This window comes from Aphidius gifuensis, linkage group LG4, assembly GCF_014905175.1.
Source record: "Aphidius gifuensis isolate YNYX2018 linkage group LG4, ASM1490517v1, whole genome shotgun sequence".
Lineage (NCBI taxonomy): Eukaryota > Metazoa > Arthropoda > Insecta > Hymenoptera > Braconidae > Aphidius > Aphidius gifuensis.
The window spans coordinates 14,482,165-14,502,828 of record NC_057791.1 but is presented as its reverse complement, the minus strand read 5'-3'; the positions used below and the strand labels follow the sequence as shown (position 1 = coordinate 14,502,828).

The window sequence follows — 20,664 nt, the reverse complement described above, 5'->3', positions numbered from 1 at the left end:
TTCCTTTTTTATTTTTTGTAGATGTAAACTCTTCTTTTTGTTTTTTTTTATTGATTTTTCCATTTTTTTTTTTTTTTTCTGGACTTTTTAAGCAAAAATTCCCGGAAAAATCCGGAGATATTATGAGAATAAATCGGAGGTTACTCCGTAAGGATCTCCGAAAGTCTCAATCGCGTAGAAATCCGGAGAAAATAGGGAGAGATTTTTTCCACCAGGGATAATAAAGAAAAAGAACGTTATTTGTTAAGAAGTAAGTCTTTGCTCGCTAAATCGGGTCATTGAACACGTCAGTCTGTTATTAAAAAATAATTAAAAATGTTGAAAACAAAAAAAGCAAGTTTATGATCACTTTGTCGAAATTAAAAAACAAGAATTTGAAAATATTGTTGGCGACAACAGCTTTAACAACAATAAAAAGAAAATAATATAAAACATGATGATGGCATAACCAGAAATTGGAACAAATGTAAGCAGTTGTTAAAGAACGAAAAAAATAATTGTAAGACTTCAAGTTAATAAATATATAAGAAAAAACAAGGCAGTATCAAAAGAAGTAAATTACTTGGAACATGGTACATATGATGGAAAAAAAAAATGAATTTAAAAAAAAAAACAGATTTCTGGCAGGCAGTTTAAAATATCAAAATATATGCGAGGCTATCCATCAGCACCATCATCATTATTAAAAAAAAAAGGACAAGAAAATAATAAAATTTAATTGATTATTGTTGATGAATTTAAAACAACAATATTGTGTAACAAATGCAACAACTTGTGTGTAACAAGTAAATCTCCGCATCGATATCAGTATTGTAATAATTGCAAAATTACATTTAATAGAGATATCAATGCAGGATGTAATATATTACATTGAGGAATATTCAGAACCGATGTAACATATGAGTATTTAGTTCCAAAACCATGGAATTTTACTTGCTCAGCACAAGTTGTTATTGCTGTTGTAAAAAATTTAAATAAAAAAAAAAAAATTATTATAATTTTGTTTATTTATCAGTATTTTTCAGTTAATTTACAAATTGGATAATATAAATTATCAGGGTAATCCTTTGGTAATCCTTGATAAGACAATCATCACATGATCGTTCTGCACGCCTTTATCCTTCACTTATGTGATAGGGGCTTGAAAAAAATTAGTACACTATATCTATATATGGGGCATTCTGAGTCAATTCAGCTGGTCATCTGCCTGACCCTCTCGGATTGAGTTGAAAATTTTTTTATACATTATTTTTGGCTTTTTATGCAGCCTGAATTTTTTCGGAAATTTTATGACGTATTTTAGCCGGTAAGTAGAGTGTTTTAATGTTAATTCTCTTCTTTCATAAAAAAAGCCCCAAGTATTTAAATACATGAAATTTTCCGCAAAATAGTACTCAATCCACGTGTGTTCGATTAAAATTAGAGTGGGCCGAGACGTTTTATGCTTTTCAATTTTTTTTTCAAAATTTTTGAAAAAAAAAAAAAAGAATAAATTACAAATACAAAAAAATAAAACAAAAATTAAAAACATATCTTGGTAAATTTTATTTTCGGCATATTTTCAAAAAACTTAAAATTGGAAATTTCAATTTTTAACGAAATGTTCGTGAAATTTTCACTTTTGAAGTTTTAAAATATGCCGAAAATGAAATTTTATAGGAATATGTTTAATTTTGTTTATTTTTTGTATTAAAATTAATTTTCAAAATATTTTTCTTTGCATAAAACGTCTCGGCCCTGGCCATCGGGCTGCACGTCAGACGAAGTACACTGTTATGAAAAACTAACTGTTAGAAACCTTTTATGAAAAGAATAACATTATTTTACTCTGCCCCACTGCTCACTCGCCATCCAGCGGAAAGCATAAAAGCAAAAATAAAATTTTTCAACTCAGCCGAGTCGAACAGGCTGTTTCAGCTAGTATTCATAAATACCCATATATGTATATTAAATCTGAAAACAGGTTCTTTTTCTTCCTTGCGGGAATCTGAATCATCAACAGATTTATCGCCTAAAATGGTCAAATAAAGCATTGGAATTTTCCTTGTAAAACTAATTTCTCATGATAACTACGGATTTCTAGGTAATTGAGACTTCCGGAATTAGAGTGTTTAGTAAAAAATGATCAAACAATACCTGATTTCAAGTTGCAATTATTGGTTTTATCATCAAAATCCACGGATGGTGGTGACGCTTGTTTTGGGAAGAACAATAAATGTATAAATTTTTTTATATAAATATTTTATATACCCTAGTGAAAATGATTTCTTCGATTTTCTTCGATATTTCTTCGATTTTGTCCGATATTCTTCTATTTCCTTCCGATATTTTTCTGTTCTTCCCCGATATTTCTCCGATTTTCTACGATTTATTCCGCATATTGTTGAATAAAAATTTCGAAGAAAAACCGAAGTAAAACAAAAAATCATTTTTTCCGATTATCTCCGACTTGTTCCGAATTTTGTCCGCATTTTCTCCGGTTTTCTCCGATTTTTTCTGAATTACTCCGATTTTTAAAAATCGAAGAAAATCTGAGAAATCATTTTCACCAGGGTAACCATCGTACAAAACCTATGAATAAAAGTACCTAATTGTTCAAGGAGATGTACACTTTTTGCCCTGTAGCTTCACTACCTTCCTAGCGGATAGGCTTTAGACTATATTTGTCCTTTCACTGTTTGACCTCAGCTTCAGCGCTCATCAATTGACTTTTCAAGCTTGTAGTATCATATTGGTGATCGATAATTTTATCCTGATAGTAGCTTGTAATCAACGGTGGTAACCCCTCATCGGAGTTGACACAAATAGATGATAACAGTCTTAAAACGTACTTAATGCTGTTTTTTCTCTCGAAACTGTTGCCGGGTTCTTTGTCTGGTTGTTATAATAACTTCATCAAGATAAATTATATCTCTGCAAAGATGGGCATGTATAAAACATCATGTTTTAAAAACATAGTTTTAAACATTTTTAGTTTTATCCATTTGTATCAGTGTTGGGTAGGTAAGATACCATGTAAGATACTGTATCTTACATCATTGGTTTCATACATCGAGGTATCTTACACTGCGTTCCCAGCGCCTACTATGATTTTTTAGTGGAACTTTCATGCCACAATTTTTTTTTTATTCGATAAATACATGTCATTTATTTATTAAATAAATAAAAATCCCAAGAACAAGCAGTAGCTAAGAAAAAGATGGAGCTAAGGAATTACAGTTGCTGCAGTGGGTATAAGGAATTTTTTTTTGAGCAACTGTAATTCCTGAGCCACGCATCTTTTCCTTAGCTACTGCTAAGGAAATAATGTTGCTTAAAATATAATTCTTTGGCAACCTTAATTCCTTAGCTACATCTTTTCCTTAGCTACTGCTTTTCCTTGGACATTTTTATTTATTTTATGAATAAAATACATGTAAATTTATTTTTTAAAAATACAAATGTCCAAGGAAAAGCAGTAGCTAAGGAAAAGATGTAGCTAAGGAATTACAGTTGCCAAAAAAATTTTGTTTCAAGCAACATTACTTTCTTAAAACATAATTGTTTGGCAACATTAGTTTCCGAGCTACATCTTTTCTTAGCCACTGCTTCTTCTTGATATCTTATATATTTATTTAACAAATAAAATACATGTACCAACATATATCGAGCAATGACAGCTAATTGTCGAGTTGACAGTCGGTAAGAATGTTCAAAAATGGTGTCTCAGGTATCTTACAGTTTCTTACAGTATCTTACTGTAAGTGTAAGAAACCTCAAAAATCGACCATTTACCCATCACTGATTTGTATAAAACATCTTCCTCTAGCGGTAAAACTTGAAACTATTCTAAAATGAAACAAATTGAATATAACTTGAAAATAAATACTATATAACATAATGAATAAATAAATGATTGGGTTTAATATATTTTATTACCTCTGTTTCAATACAAAAAACGAAATATTAAAAAATGAATTTCTATCAATAGACTTTTTTTTGCAAACCTTCATATAATCACTAAATCCATTTTGAGTTTCTTTTTTTTTTAAATTTAATACGTTTTTCAAATTGATTATTTCGTTACATAAAAATTCAACTGTCATGTAAAAAAATTAAGAAGATGAATATTAACTATGTTTCAAATTATAGATTAATGAAAGCTTCATGATAAAATAAACTACCTTGATAATAATTAATGTTACAATACATGCATGACAAAACGAATAAAAAAAATTGTGATATTATCTTTAATTTTGATTCTGTTTATAAATTGTAATTGATGTCGAAAAAATATAGAATTAATTGGTTCAAGTTCAGGCAAATCCATTTTTGATGTTTTCGGTTTTTCTTGCGCACATTCTAACCTCAAGACAACCTCAAGATCAACGGTTCATAAGGAATTGGAACGTACCGTTTGGGCTCTAAATTATGTCAACTTAGAATAATTGTTAATTTCATAAGCTTCTCTTTGGTTTTAATTTTGGTAAGTTATACCTTAACAATAGGTAAAAATTTTTAGAAATCCAGCTGTTATCATTTAGGCTCTGGACAGCTGTTTTATATGATTTGAAGTTCGTACGAAACTTCGAGAAATCGAATAAATATATCAAGACTTGAGTAACATTAAAGTTATTTTCAAAAATGATGCATTGTGTTTTATTCTTTATAAAAAATATTATTTTATGATGACAAAATTTTTAATTATAGTGTTGTATATTATTATCATAGTTATCAACGCATATATATAGTAGGTTTGTCAATCGATTATATAGATTTTTCGATTAATCGATTAGCTTATGAACGGTTTATCGATGATAAAGAGTCTTATGTATAAGGCCTGAAGGCCTGATTATCCTACAGTCACCACTCAGTACGCTCAGTACTCATTGTGCCTACTTGTGCTTTCTATTCAGCGGGTTTATGTACATAGTGGGAATCTCTCATTTAACATTTCTATCGTGCATCAGTAGGCCTCATATGAGTTGAGTTTTACAAATACACAAGTACGATTAGTCTGATACTCAAAACTTATTAGTCTGACAACGAATATTAATTAACACAATCATGTCAGAACTTGCTGAACCCATAACCCAAAATTGTGTTAAACTTATAATGTCAAAACAAGACTATGTTACTGGTATGGAATGTTGTGAATTTAAATATGTATGGACAATTAAAAACTTCCGTCAGTGGGCCAAAACAATGATTAAATCACCAAGTTTTTCATCTCATTATGGTGATTTTGACGATAAATGGATTTTGGAAATTTATTCACAATTTATTCCTAACGACGATGGTGATATATATATAAGTGCTAATTTACAGCTTCAATCATTCAATAAAAATTCACAACTACAAACAAAATGTAAAATAGCCATTGATGATAAAGATGGAAAAACTAAAGAATATAATTTCAGTAAATTTCTAGAAAATATTGAATGGGTTTGTTGTACTAATAGAACAAACGTGTTAAATCCAACTCAATATTTACCAAATGATGATCTGAAAATTTGTTGTACAATAATAATGTCAAAAAAACAAACAAATAGTTTTGATGAAATTTCAATATTTAATGCAAAACAACAACTGAGTAAAAATTTACATGAACTTTTGTTAAATGAAAAATCAGCTGATGTTATAATTCAAGTTGGTCAAAAATCATTTCGTGCAATCAAAGGAATTCTTGCAGTACGTAGTCCTGTTTTTTCTGCAATGTTTAATCATAAAGAATTCAAAGAAAATGAAAAAAAGAAGATTGTCATTGAAGATATTAAAGAAGATGTTTTCGAAGAATTTCTACATTATATTTATACGGATGAATCACCAAATATTAGCAAAATGCCGATGGAACTACTTGCTGTTGCTGGAAAATATCAGGTTAATTGTCTTAAAAATACTTGTGAAAAAATAATTTGCAAAAAAAACGATAAATTTTGATAATGTTGCTAATGTATTTGTTTGTTCCGATCGATATAATCTCAAAAAACTGAATCGAAAATGTTTCGAGTTTATGAAAAGAAATTTACGAGATGTTATGGTAAATAAAACATTTCAAGTTTACAAAAAAAAATATCCTGAAATTTTTGTAGGTGTTCTTGAGGAATTGCTGTTGTCAGCAGATTCAGTTAATTACAGTTGAGTGGGTCATAAAATGAAAAATATTCATTGGTATTTCGTTGAAAATAAAAAAACACACGTTTTACATATTTTATATTAACATTTTGAACTAACTTACTTAAATTTTTTCGATATACCATGCAACTATTGTAATAAAAGAAAAATATTAAAAAATTAATTTTCATCAAGACTTATTTTTTATTAAAACCTTTTTTTTGTTATTGAGTTTATTCTTGAAAAATAAATTCATTATATTCCTTATTATTTTGTTATAAAAAAATAAGAATAATATTATCTTTGAGGGTGTTTAAAAAAGTTACCACCAGGTTGTTGAAATATATAGTGATTGACGTACTTGTCCAATAATCTAAAGCAATTCTCAATAGACATGCAGCTTCCCAAACAGTTAATTTACTTTTGTCTAATTGCTTGTTGATTTTGGATAGCATATTGAATAGTATACCGTCAGTAAGACGTAGTGCGTCTTTTCTCATAATTATGACCCATTACTTTCATCTAGATTTGAAGAAAAATAAATCAATAACGTTATGCTATTATTACTATTACATAAACTATTTCCTTACTTTTTAAAAAATATTAATTATATTGATATACATAGTTAATAAAATTCTTTTTAGCATTAGCTCAGCATTCGTTTGATTCAGCTGGTTTACAAGGTATAATAATGATTTTTGTTCCTGAGAAGTTGCTGGAATACTTGATTGCAATCCTTTTGAAAAATTAATTTGATTTAAATATGTAATATCATTTAGATATTTTTTTACATTTCGTATTTTTATTTAACATTTATTTTTGAATAACTACGAATTACGATTACGAATTTCTATCCATCATATTACCACAAAAATGACATTTAAAACTTTTGAAGTTTGTACGAAAAGTCGAGAAATCGAATAGAAAAAACGAGACTTTGGCCATATAAAAGTTATTTTGAAAAATGATTGTTTTCTTTTCTATTTTATTTGTTATTATTGTACTTTATTTATTTATTTATTATTTATTTATTTATTTATTTATTTATTTATTATTAATATCCCAGCGGCAAGAGGCCATTATTGGGATTTATATCATCTAATAATTGTTAATAATAAACAGTTGTTTAATCAGAATGTGACATGTTACTATTGATAGTTAAAGTAATAGTTAACAACAATTAAAAGTTGTTGGAAATCCAATTGGTATCGATTAGGCTTTGAACTATATTCTATCGTTTTCTATGATTTGAAGTTTGTACGAAACGTCGAGAAATCGAATAGAAAACCAAGACTTTTTTGCTATCAATGCTATTTTGAAAAAATTCTATGTTTGTTTATTATTATTAAAAAATATTATTTAAGAATAAAAAGTTTTTAATTAGAGTGTTGCATATATTACTATATTGTAGTTATCAACGCATATACATATAATAGGTTTCTCAATCGATTGTGTAGATTTTTCGATGCATCTAATAGTTCGTGTAACGGTTTATCGATGATGAAGCGTCTGATGCTGTATGATCTAGGATTCCCGGAATACCCAAAACCTATCGTGCCTAGAGTAAAACCGGCAGAAAGGAATCATGAAAAACTTTATGCCCATGCGCGAATATTGAAACACACAACAGTCCAAAGGGTGCTTTCTATTGGGTGTTTTTATTTTTTCCCTATTTATTTTTGTATATTTGTAGTTGACTGCGCAGTCAGCAAAAAGTCAGTTTGCAACAGCAAACATGTCCCTCGTAGTACATGAGGAACTGGATCAGCTATGTTTTGATTATTATTTTTTAAGAATTATTCGTTCGACGCCACTGTTCTCCCTCCATATCATGCGCATTGAAGTACCAAAAAAAAACCCAAAAGGAAGGTGCTTTTGAGTGGGAAGGAAGTTGTACACACAGATATACAATTTGCCTTTGTGTGCTGCAATATTCGCACACGTGCTTAAGGCTTCTCATGATCTTTTTCTGCCAGTTTCACTCTATTATTCTGCCTACAGTATCCAGAGTCTAGTTTGGTTAAGTTGTACAAATACGCAAGTACGATTGTGCTATAAAAGAAATTTATTAGTCTAAAAACAAATATTAATTATCAAAATCATGTCGGTATTTGCGGAATCTGCCCAGGACTCCTTAAATTTTGTGTCAAAACAAGATTATGTTTCTTCTATAGAAACTTGTGAATTTACATATGAATGGACAATTAAGAACATTAAAAACTTAAGTTCGTGGGCCAGAGAAAAAATTATATCACCAAGTTTTTCATCTTATTATTCTGATTTTGACGATAAATGGATTTTAGAAGTATACTCAGATTTTGATGAACGTGGTACTGCATACATATTTGTTGATCTACAGCTTCAATCATTCAATAATACTTCACAATTACGAACAAAATGTAAAATATCAGTTAATGATAAAAATGAAAAATCTAAAGAAAATAATTTCCGTAAATTTCCAGAAAAAATTACATGGGATATTTCCAAATCAATCCTCTTGGGTGGACAATATTTTTCATTTCAAGCACAAGAAGGTTCACATAAAATTCGTTGTAGAATAACAATGTCAAAAGAACAAACGAATAAAACTATGGTAATTCCAAGAAATAGTGCAACTCAACAACTAAGTGTCGACTGGAAAAAACTTTTGTTGAGTGAAAAATCAGCTGATGTTACCATTAGAGTAGGTCAAAAATCATTTCGTGCAATCAAAGGAATTCTTGGAGCACGCAGTCCTGTTTTTGCAGCAATGTTTAATCATGAACAATTAAAAGAAAATAAAAAAAATGAAGTTGTCATTGAAGAAATTGAAGAAGATATTTTTGAAGAATTTTTACATTATATTTATACTGGTGAATCATCAAATATTGACAAAATGCCAATGGAACTACTTGCTGTTGCTGAAAAATATCAGGTTAATTGTCTTAAAAATATTTGTGAAGAAGTAATATGCAAAACGATAGATTTTGAGAATGTTGCAAGTATGCTTATTTTTTCCGATAAATATAATCTTGAGAAATTAAATAAAAAATGTTTAGACTTGATCAAAGAAAATGTACCAGCTGTTTTGATGAATAAAACGTGTCAAGTTTACCAAAAAAAATATCCTGAAGTTTTCGTACGTGTTCTTCAGGAGTTGCTGTTGTCAGCAAAATTCAATGAATTACAGTTGAGTAAGTCATAAAATAAAAAAATTTTGTTGAAAAAATAAAACAACAGTTTTATATATTTTATATCAACATTTTAAAATGCTTTACTTAATTTTTTTTAAAACCACTATGTTATAATAAAAAAAAAATATAAAATAAATTTTCATTTCACTTATTATTTCAAAAACCTTATTATCCTTCTTTTTTGTTTTTTTTTTATTATTATTTTTTTTTTTATATAAATGCAAACCAAAAAAGAAAAATTTTTAGTAACGAATTCGTTCTATTGAAAATTGAAAATTTTCAAAACTTCGGCGAAAGCCCGTGTGGTTTATCTCGATTATTCCAAATTTATTACAGTTTAATTTTTTTTCACAATTTTAAATTATATGATTGAATTTTTTTTTTTTTTTTGCCCTGACGTGCGCTGTCAAATTATGTACACAAATCAAAATACAGATAAAACAAATTTGAGGTTATACTTCATGTAGGTATTGATATCAATGATTCTATTAGATTTGTTCAAGAAATAAATCAATACAAATATTAAAAAAATAAATTGTTCGATTTACTTTTTTTTTAACTAAACAAATTTTTTTCAAGTGATTAAATAAATATACTTGATGAATCGGAAGAATTTCTACAAACGCAATTGAATAGTATTGAAATATTGATGATTTAATAAAATCAATAGAAAAAAAATTATTCATTGAAAAAGAACATCAAAAATGATTGTCAACATGGCTATTAATAATTTAGATTAAGGTGAATTATGAATACAATTTATTGATTAAATTAATATTAACTCAAGTATAAAACAAGAGAAAAGAGTTTACAAGAATGAATCCGTAAAATTCAACAGCTAAGCAATGGTATTCAAATATTAAATATAATAATGAAAAATAAAAAAAATATATAATTGTAAAAAACAAATAATTAATTTGAAGCTATTTATTAATAATTCTGATAATAAATGTTTAAATATTAATGACAGATAATATAATTGAATTTGAAAATAGTTTCGTTTAGAAAAAAAAGAAAAGTAAAGTTTTTTTTTTTTTTTTTTTTTTTCAAATAAAATTTAATATTATTATTTTTTTAACGATGATATACTATATTTTAATTTTCTTAGTGTAATTTATTATTGATATTTTCAAAAAAATTTACAAATATTAAAACACACATAAATATATTTGACAAGTATATGTACACTTACGACTGACAGATTTCTTTAAAGTTCATGAATGAAATAAAGTAGTGTCACGTTCGTCAATACAGAATGAAAAATAACTTTCTCTCGAGTAATTTATTTTTCAAAAATTACAAAACTGATGAATGATTTTTTTCGAGGATACAATAATTATTACAACATGGACAAGTGAAGTCATTGCAATGCTTCACCAAGTGTCCAACTGTAATTCCACTAATTTACTCGGATGATATTTAAAAAGTTGTATCGAAAAAAGTAACAGTTATTTTTAATTAGTAATTGGTTATTAATTAGTCATTCATCTTTTCCATGTAAACAATTACCATGGTACAACAGCAATAATTATTATGATAGTGAAATGATACGTAAGGAGCGTGAGCTTTGACCATTGATGACTAGTGCTCGCTATTATAGTCCATCTAACGAAAAATGATGGATTCTCTGAAAAAACTATGGAACAGGTTCAGGGTTGTTAGTAAATAATTGTGAATTTTCATTTTTTTAATTTTTTTTAATTAGGTATATTATTATTACTGATATTACTATACTATTATTATTATTTTAGAATTATTGTTATTATTATAACTGATACTTTTAATAGTGATTATCCGCAATAATTCTAAAAAAAGAAAAAATTATACATATTTAATTTAATTCAATATTTTTCTAAAATATAGTGAAATTATATGAATAACTTAACAACTACATGTAAATACTAAACGACTATTTTTTTTTAGTTCATATCATTTCATACCCGCTTTCCGGGACGAAGAACTAACCATTTGGATTTAGTTTTTAACTTTGAAGCTTCTGTAGAATTATTATAGAATAAATACAAAACAATATTATTTATACGATTTTGAGTTATTTCATCAGCACCAACAAGCGTGTTAATTGTAATGTTAGAGTGGTAGAGACAAAGAGCTTCAAGATTTGGACAATTTTTTAAGCATTGAATCATGCCAGCATCAGTGATGTTTTTAGAATATTCACACCGAAGTTTCTTTAGTCCTTTCAATTTACTGATAAAATTATCTGTAACACCATCAATATTACCGACATTTAATTCTTCTAAATTTTCCAAGCTGATTATAGACATGAGAGCTGCTTCAGTAATAAAAACGCATGATGCTATATCTAATTTTTTTAGATTTTTACATGAATTAGCAATAGCAATAATACTGCTATCTTGGAAATCACGCATATTTAACACATTTAACTCTTCAAGATATTGCAATTTTGACAACTCATCATAAATTACTGAAGGATCAAATGGTTCAATATTATCAACATCAATATCATCTGGGGGACTATCATCTGATATAGTCAGATGTTTAAGTTTTTTCCAGGTGTTTGAAATTGTAAGTATTGCATTATCAAGTTCATCCATTGCAATTCCATCCGCGAAAGAATAATTTAAAGTGTCAAGATTTTTTAGTTCTGTCAATTTTTGAAGAGCTGTTTCTATTATTCCTTCACTCCTTATATCTAAAGACCTTAAATTCTTGCAATATTTTACCAATTTGATTGCTGTGTTATTATTAATTCTCCAACGAGTACCGAGATGTTCCAAGTTTAGAAGATTATCCCAATTTTTAATTGAAATATCTGGTGCATTACAATCTGGATGCAACATAATATTGCAATATCTTATACTCTTGGATGAATTCAAAATATTATTGAGTATGTTTGGAGTCTTTATGTCCCAGTGGTTAATATTAATATCAATGTGTTCTAAATTTACAAATTGATTGAAAATATTATCAGGATCGTACAAGCAGTATTTGCTCACAAAACAATTGGAAAAAGTGAGTCCTACAATTGTTGTTGTTTCAGATATTCCTTGAATTATAAGATCCAGGAGGCAGCCACTTAATGATAAATGTTGAAGTTTTTTGAATTTCCTTATATTCTGAAAAATTATAAAAATTAATTTAGACAAATTTGATTTATTTCAATGAATTCATTTGATTTATAGTATTAATTATCAATAGTTACTTACGAAAAGCACTGGTGTCAGAAAAATGTCTTTTTCATAATTTAAAAGAATGTGATTCATTCCTTCTGGAAGATGATTGATTATGTAAGATTGAAACTTTATATTCTTACAATTTCCCATATTCATTATGCGTATATCAATTCTTGTTAGTTTATCTAAGTTTTTGAACGCATGAATGTAGTGATTGTTGTTGATTTCCAATCCCCCATTGACAATTAAACTAAGACTTGTTAAATTTTTGCAGCGCTCACCTATGATAGGCATAACACTAGAGTTGCAATTTCTCCAAAGAGCCAGAACTCTCAAATAAATACCAAAATTTGATAATGCTTCTTCAACATATGATGGTGCCAACAACTTTCCATCAAAAACACCACCGCCAAATGAGTAATTTTTAATGTCGTACCAAGCTAGTTCACATGCTTCTTTCCATTTGGAACAAACTGTAAAAAAAAAAAATCAAATTAAAGAAAATAAAAACATTAAAATTATAATTCAAATAAGTAAAACTTAATTTTTATTTTTATTACCTTTTTTTATGGCTATTCTTTCAGGCACTGGTAGCAGCATGAATATTTTTGCCAATGAATCATGATTCAAAGTGTTGATGAGATCTATTTTTTCGTCATGATGATCATGTTGTTTTTGAACATGACAGATCCTTTTTTGACTCATGATGATAAATTCTAAAAGTGAAAAAAAAAAAAAATATCTTGAAACAATAACGATAAGTTTGATTTTTAAGACTTTCCCAGTCCTCCCCCACTGAATAGCCAAATAGTGTTAAGCGTTGTATATCAAAACGTTGTATATCAAAACGTTTCAAATTAACTAGTGAATATATACCGAATAATAAAATGTCCTGTTATCATTCACAAGTTGATTATTTTGTAAAACGTTTTAAAACAAGCTCGAGCTCGTACAAAATAAAAAATAGGACGTATTGAATTGTTTTAAAAATAATTAACTTGCTGTGTGAAAAAAATGTTGATTATACTTACAAGTATTTAATTAATTAATTATTAATCCTATATTTCATTAGCAATGACCAAAAAACCAAACAATATTTATTATTTTTTCTACAAGAAGTCGCGTACGTTTATTGAGAGCATTCAGCACGTTGACTGATAGTTTTGAATAGAGTGAAACCGTCAAAAGAAGTTCACGAGGTATGTTATGCGCATGCGCGAATATTGACGCACACAGAGACAAATTGTATGTCTGTGTGTACAAGAATTGTGAGTGGGGGAATGAAGCTGTTCACACAGATATACAATTTGCCTTTGTGTGCTTCCATATTCGCGCATGTGCCTGGGGTTACCACCTGAAGCTTATACTTGATTTTATATTTTCATTGTGGTAATACGATTTCTCAGTTTTATATAAACATTATTGTAATATAACACAAATTATGAAAACACTCTGAACTAACATCAAAAATAGTATGCATATAAAATAATATCTCGAATAGCTAAGATACTTTGAAATACTTGGGTTTCGAGTGATTTTCGAAGTCTTCTGCTAGCTTATACGGCTTATACCCACTCTAGTATTAAACATTCTTAGTTTCATACTTTCAGCCGTTTGTATAAAACATCTCTCTCTAGCGGGGAAACTTGGAACTATCATCAAAAGTAACCAAAATGAATAACAATCTCGAAAGAGCTCAGGAATTGATGTAAAATACTTAGGAAAAGAAGTAGCTAAGAAAAAATGTAGCTAAGAAATAGATGTAGCTGAGGAATTGATGTTCCTCACCACATAATTTTTTGGCAAACATAATTTTTTCGCAGCATTAATTCCTTAGCTACTGTTTTTCCTTGGAAATTTTTATTTTTTGTATGTATTTTACTTGTAAAAGGCCCATCTCTGGATGTATGTCTATCTATGATGTACCCGGCCAAAGAGCGGAGCGACAGTTTTTATGTAAACCATGAACAGTATTAGGGATGTGACTTGTGAGTCTGGATTTTTTACCGGTTCTTAACCGGATTTTTTACTGGTAAAAAACAGTCCTTTTTCAACTGTTTTTAACGACCAGAAGGCAGAGCCACAAACCTGCGCCGACACGCTTACTGCGCACTTTATGTTTGCACATTTTTTCACAGGGCAAACTTTATACAATTTAGGGCTTTTTTCATCCACCGGTGGCGCTTGTGAGCTTTTATATGTAAAATCTATATAAAAAAAATTTTATAAGCGCCATCAACGGCAAAAAAAAGCCCTAAATTGTATTAAGTTTGCCCTGTGAATACGAGTGCTGCTATTTACTAACTTATTAATTTATTCTGCGATTAATTAGTAACAATTAATAAGATTTACAACAATTATTTTAATTTAGTATGGCAAATATCGTTAAGGGATTAATGAAGAAAAATAGTAGCTAAGGAAAAGATCTTATTTTAAAAATGAATTACATGTATTTTATTTGTTGAATCAATAAATGACTAAAAACAAGCAGTAGCTAAAAAAAAGATGTAGCTAAAAAAAAATATATGGTAAAAATTTGAGCTACTGAGAGATCACGTGGGTTTTATGCGCTTTATCCTGTTTTAAATGTTTCATCCATAGACAATTGTAAACAACTCAAAAACTTACAATATGCCCATCCCTGATATGAACCATATGGATTAGACCTTAGTCTTGCCAGACTAGATAGCCATCTTCCCCATCTTCCAACTAAAATAAATATATCACTAGTTTCATGAGAATTAGGACGGCCATGTTTACAAGTTGGACATAACCCAACTTGTTGCGCATGTGAAATGTTGTTTGTCGTGAGTTTTCTTGGTTTGAGCCCTCACAACAAGCAACATTTCGCTTATGTAAAACGGACTGAGCATGCGCAACAAGTTGGGTTGTGCCGAACTTGTAAACATGGCCATTCTAATTCTTATAAAACTAGTAATATATTCCTAGTTGACGTGATTTTCCTAGTAATTTTACGTGTAGCGCATGATCAGATCCCTCAGAATTATATCGGCCATGCATGTCTACAATGCTTGTTATGAGTTTGAGCCCTTACCCACTAAACTTTTATAAACTTGAAATTTTACTCAAAAAAGCAAAAAAAGAAAATGAATTGTAAATTTTATTATTATCTCACAGATCAACTGCCAATAGATTTTATATGTATTTTTTTTATGATATATGATAATAAAATATCCGTTTCATATATCAATTTATGTTCAAATATTGTTATATTTTTATTTTTTAAATAAATAAAGTCTTGACCTTCTTTTTTATAAATAAAATATTAACATTCATTTTATAAATATGTATATATTCTTAAATAATATAATAATAAAATTTTTATGTTTTGAATAAAGTCTTTATAATCGAAGTAAATTCCATTGTTTTTTTTTTTCACTTTAAACTTATTACTTAATAGAATTTGTTTAAACAAAATCCGAATATGTAATGAAAAATAGTGACAACTTCTATAGTTAATGTAACATTAATTTAAAAACACAAAAAAATCATTATTCTCAAGAATAATATGAATACGATGGTAGAAATAGTTAAAGTTAGGTTGAATATAAAAATATAATAGTTTGAATAAGGCATAACTTTTTTAAGCTATGTATTGAACCAAATAGTTTTCACTCGACTGAAGTAAATGATGACATTGAGTCGATTTTATCCAATGCTTCCTCTAATGCATTACGCATACGAAGGAGTTCATCACGTTTATTCTTTTCTTGTTTCGATAATTCTGTCAAGGAAGACTGCAAATAATTAAATATTTATTAAAAATAAACAAAGGATTGAAAACGAAAAACATAATTTCAATGCTTACTTTATTATTACTGATGAGTAGTTTTGTTTGATAAACTTTTTCATATTTTCTATTACAAAATACATAATGATTTTTGGGACAACACCATTAATATTTTTTGTGACATTTTGTAAATATGAATCAATCATGATGCGAAATTTTTCAGCTTCTTGCATTTGAGGACTTTTTGGCATTACAGTTTTCAAAATAGGTGTCAAACCATAAACTCCATTTGATGTCGATTCTCCCTGAACAGATCCCTCCCTGGACAGAAAAACTTCTTCTGCCCTATAAAAAAAAAAATTTTAAATATCAATCATAATACCAAATTTTCGAGCCTCTTGCAATCAAGGTTTGACTTTGATAGATTACAAGCAGCATCAGTTTCTTCTGCCCTAATAAAAAATTTAAAAAATAATCGATAAAAGTTTAATTAAATTTCAAAAATATATATACTTGAAACAAGAAAAAATAATTTTAATAGAATTACTTCTTGAAATCGACAAAATCTGGATTTTCAGTGTTCAAATAACCAAGTTCGACTTGAATCGAAATGTCAAGATGTTCTTTGCATTTTTTTTCACATTCTTTGACATGTGAAATTAAAATACTTTCAGTCTCCGCTCGTAATTTTGGGTATGCAGACATCTAAAAGTAGAAAAATTAATTAATATTTTTGTAAATTATTTTATTGGTTGTTGAAAAATAACATTAATAACTCACATGTTTAGTGCAATCGAGATATTGGTGAGCTCTTTAACAACAAGACTGACACACTTGATACTCGGTTCTTTCAAACGACTAATTTGTGCTTTTGCAACATTTTCAAATGCTTTATCTGGCGAGAAAATACCTTTTCTCGCACCTGCAATAAATAGTTCATAATAATTATTATAAACATTTTTAAATATAATGAACGTTTGATTACAAGTTCAACAACGCACCTCGAACATTTTGAATTGTTCTAACAATATCATTTCGTAGATCTTCATCGGCCAGTGTTACGCGGGCAATAATGTATGAAAAAGTTTCATGCATCAATTGTTTAATTGATGTTTTGCCTACTTGATCCGACTCATAAAAACCGATTTCGTTATTGAACATGTCAAGAGTAAGTCTATGCATTCTAGAACACATAATTGAATAATAGAATTAGTTGTACAACAATAGATCATACTGATAATAATCGAAATAAATTACTGACTCAGATAAAGCTTGTAATTTTGATTCTGCATCGTTAAGCTTGTATTCTTTCTCTCCTAAATATATATTAATATCAGACAATTTAGCTTCCATTTCGTTTCGTAATGCTGGTAATTTATCACGTATGTGATTTGTTAATTGTTCATTAAGTATTTGTTGTAGACAAGCAGTCCCAAGTCTATCAGAAAAAAATTGATATGCTCGATGTCTGTAAAAAGAAACAAAACATTAAACCATGAATTAAAAAAAATAATTGATGAAAAATTGTAATTATTGGTAAATAATTTCAAGGTTGATAGATTACTCGTTGAAAAATTTTTTCTCAGACTCAATTGCATCAGCAATACTTTTATTTTTGTCAATATCACTCTGATTACGATTGATGATACCAACGTAGCCTCTACTCAATGGATACAATTTGTTTTCTAACGCAGCTCTGGCATCGTTACCTTCACCCATCATGTCCAGCTTGGTAATCACTCCAATAGTTCTGATACCTAAAAGATTTTATTTTTTTATTATTAAAGTATCAATAAAAAATCTATCTAATGAAATTTTAATTAAATTATGTTTATACCAGTAGGATCAACTTCTTTTGCAAGTTCATCACTAGTTGCAAGATCAATATTACCAGGTGTTACTACTAATATCAGAACATTTTCTTTAGTTATATATAATAATACTTGAGAACCATTTTTCTCATTTGATCAGCAATATCAATTAGTTGTCCTTGAACTGGTACTTTTGTTGATTCAAGCAAATCAATTTAATCAACCAATGTCAAATTTGAAACTGAAACACAACATTATGATTTTTACTTTTGTTTTTTAATTATTTCTAAGAATATTAGTATCAAATCTTTTACCAGTTGGTGAATGAACCGTTTTTCTCCTTCCCCCGCATTGTGAACGATTCTAGCAATAACAGAAAAAAAAAATCGTTCTGTGATATATACAGGTATATTGCATTTTATTTACTAGTTTTTTTGTCCATGTATTACTTTAAAAGTACCTGCATTATTTAAAACCAATAAATTTTTGAAAAATTATTGAAAAAGAGAAGGTGCATATAAAAAAATTGATAATCGACAAAATAAAACATATGATTATTTCACAAGCATTTGAACGTAGATTATTTTATTATTATTGATGGCCAATGTCAATTCAGTCAAGCTGAAATAAAAGGAACAGAATAAATTGTAAAGAGTTTTTAAGTAAAAAAAAAAAACAATTAACAAATATTTATTCAAAACAATATATTTATTTATTTATTCATTTTTCATAAACCCAACAGGAAAATCTATTGCCACTTTATTCTATAATTAAGAGGTCATGCAATAATTAGTTTTATAAAAATTTATAAAATTTTTATGCAACTTTAGTTTGTAAAAATTTATAATTTATTACGTAGGAGAAGCTCATAAGTATTGAATTCATAAACGTTTTTTTTAAATGATCATATCTTGTAAAAGTAATAAAGTTAGAAGAATCGTGTCTAACGTACAAATGCTTAGTAAACTTGATGAATGAAAGCAAATGCTTTGAAATTTTGAGATTAGATAAGTGAAATAATAAATTAATCTTAATATGCTCCTTAGAATTATAGGTAATAATATTCGTTTTTTTTATATTAATTATTAAAGTAGGCCTGTTTAGGTTATACATGGCTCTATGAACAGCAAGTGTGACTAAATAATTTGAAACATAAAACAAATGTGGTCAAATGAAATGACAGATTTCCAAAACTACTGAATTATAAAAAATATCAAGTTTTTTTGATGTATCAATATTATTAGCAAATAATATTAGATTTTTTGTAATTAGGTAAAAACTATCCACAAAAAAAATGGAATTTCATCAGGTTTTTCACTGTTTATCACCATCAATTGACAACATATTAAACACAATTCAGTAAGTTTTTAAAAAAATATGATTATAAATTATGGAAAAATGATTCTTATGCTATAAAAAAATTATACTGATCAAAAATATATATAAATAATGATTGATTTCATAAATAAAAACTAATTGAAAATATTTTTTTTATTTATTTGCATCGTTAAAAATATTTGTTGTACAGCATAGAGTTGATTTAGTTGTGTACCTTGCTATGTTGTAAATGTTAAGACCAAATTATTTATTGAAAATACTAAAACCTGGCACTTACTAATACTCTCAATTGTTAGTTAATTCCCAGTTATTAACAAAAAGATCATTTTTTATTTTCAAAGTCAAATAATAAGAAAACTAAGAACAAATCATGGATACAATTTTTTACCAGATATCAAGAATTTTGCAGTTATAATCTAGTTGAAAGATCAATGTATTAAAGGTGTTAATAAATCAAAACATAATTTCTTTTTTATATTTTGCATAATACTTAAAATTTTCTCTTTGATCAGCTTTGTTTATTGCTGAAATTAATTGTTTTGACAGAGCCAATCTCTTCTGATAAAATTTGTCTGATCATTTGTTAATTAGTTGTTTTTAATTGTTTCTAACAATCAGTATCATCTTCTATGTTACAGTTGAAAATGAACGAAGGGTGATTTTACCGATTTTTTATCACATTCGGCTCTCAGGAATTAAAATCGAATTTTTTGAGATATAAAACTTTTATTTAATTTGTTCTTTTATCCAAAACTTTAAAATACCTGATTTTTATTTTTAAAATTTTTTGAAAAAGATTTAAAGAGCATGTGCGTAAAAATTTTCTATGATTATTTACAATTTGCTTGAACGATAAATTATTTTATTATTATTACCAATGTCAATTCAGAAAAAGAAAAAAAACAGAATAAATTGTAAATTTTTTAATAAATAAAAGTAACAAAAACAAAATTATTCTAAAAATATTTATTTATTTAAAAAAAGTAAATTGAACGATTTATTTTTATATTTTGTATTAATTAGTTTTATAAAAATTTATAAAATTTTTATGCAACTTTAGTTTGTAAAAATTTATAATTTATTATTAAAATATTTTTCGAATTATTACATAAATTCGAGTATTTATTTAATTTTAAAAACAAAATGAAATAGATTAAAATATATACTTTATTTTTATTGTTTCAAGTATTATTTTAATTTTGTTTTTTTATTATGCATAATTTAGTTATTATTTATAACTTATTAATATAGGTGCATACTTTAGAAATTAGAAAAAAAATTATATTAAAAGATTGACAAATCGAAATATTTTTTAATAATTCATATTTTTCTACTTTATTTGT

General features: G+C 27.4%; 2 protein-coding genes across 2 annotated transcripts; both read right to left on the bottom strand.

The window, feature by feature from the left end:
* Positions 1–11,056: 11,056 nt before the first annotated feature.
* LOC122853895 (F-box/LRR-repeat protein 2-like) lies at positions 11,057–13,021 on the bottom strand. The gene is made up of 5 exons (XM_044154304.1): positions 12,982–13,021; positions 12,703–12,894; positions 11,611–12,186; positions 11,207–11,556; positions 11,057–11,071 (listed from the first exon to the last, which is right to left on the bottom strand). Exons 1-5 carry the CDS (start codon positions 13,019–13,021, stop codon positions 11,057–11,059), a joined length of 1,173 nt encoding a protein of 390 aa, XP_044010239.1.
* Positions 13,022–17,282: 4,261 nt separating this feature from the next.
* LOC122853894 (dynamin-like) lies at positions 17,283–18,425 on the bottom strand (the record flags this gene model as incomplete). Its single annotated transcript, XM_044154303.1, has 5 exons — positions 18,410–18,425; positions 18,010–18,072; positions 17,737–17,929; positions 17,434–17,640; positions 17,283–17,355 (listed from the first exon to the last, which is right to left on the bottom strand). Coding segments are annotated over exons 1-5 (552 nt in total), but the record flags the coding sequence as incomplete, so codon positions are not given.
* Positions 18,426–20,664: the final 2,239 nt, after the last annotated feature.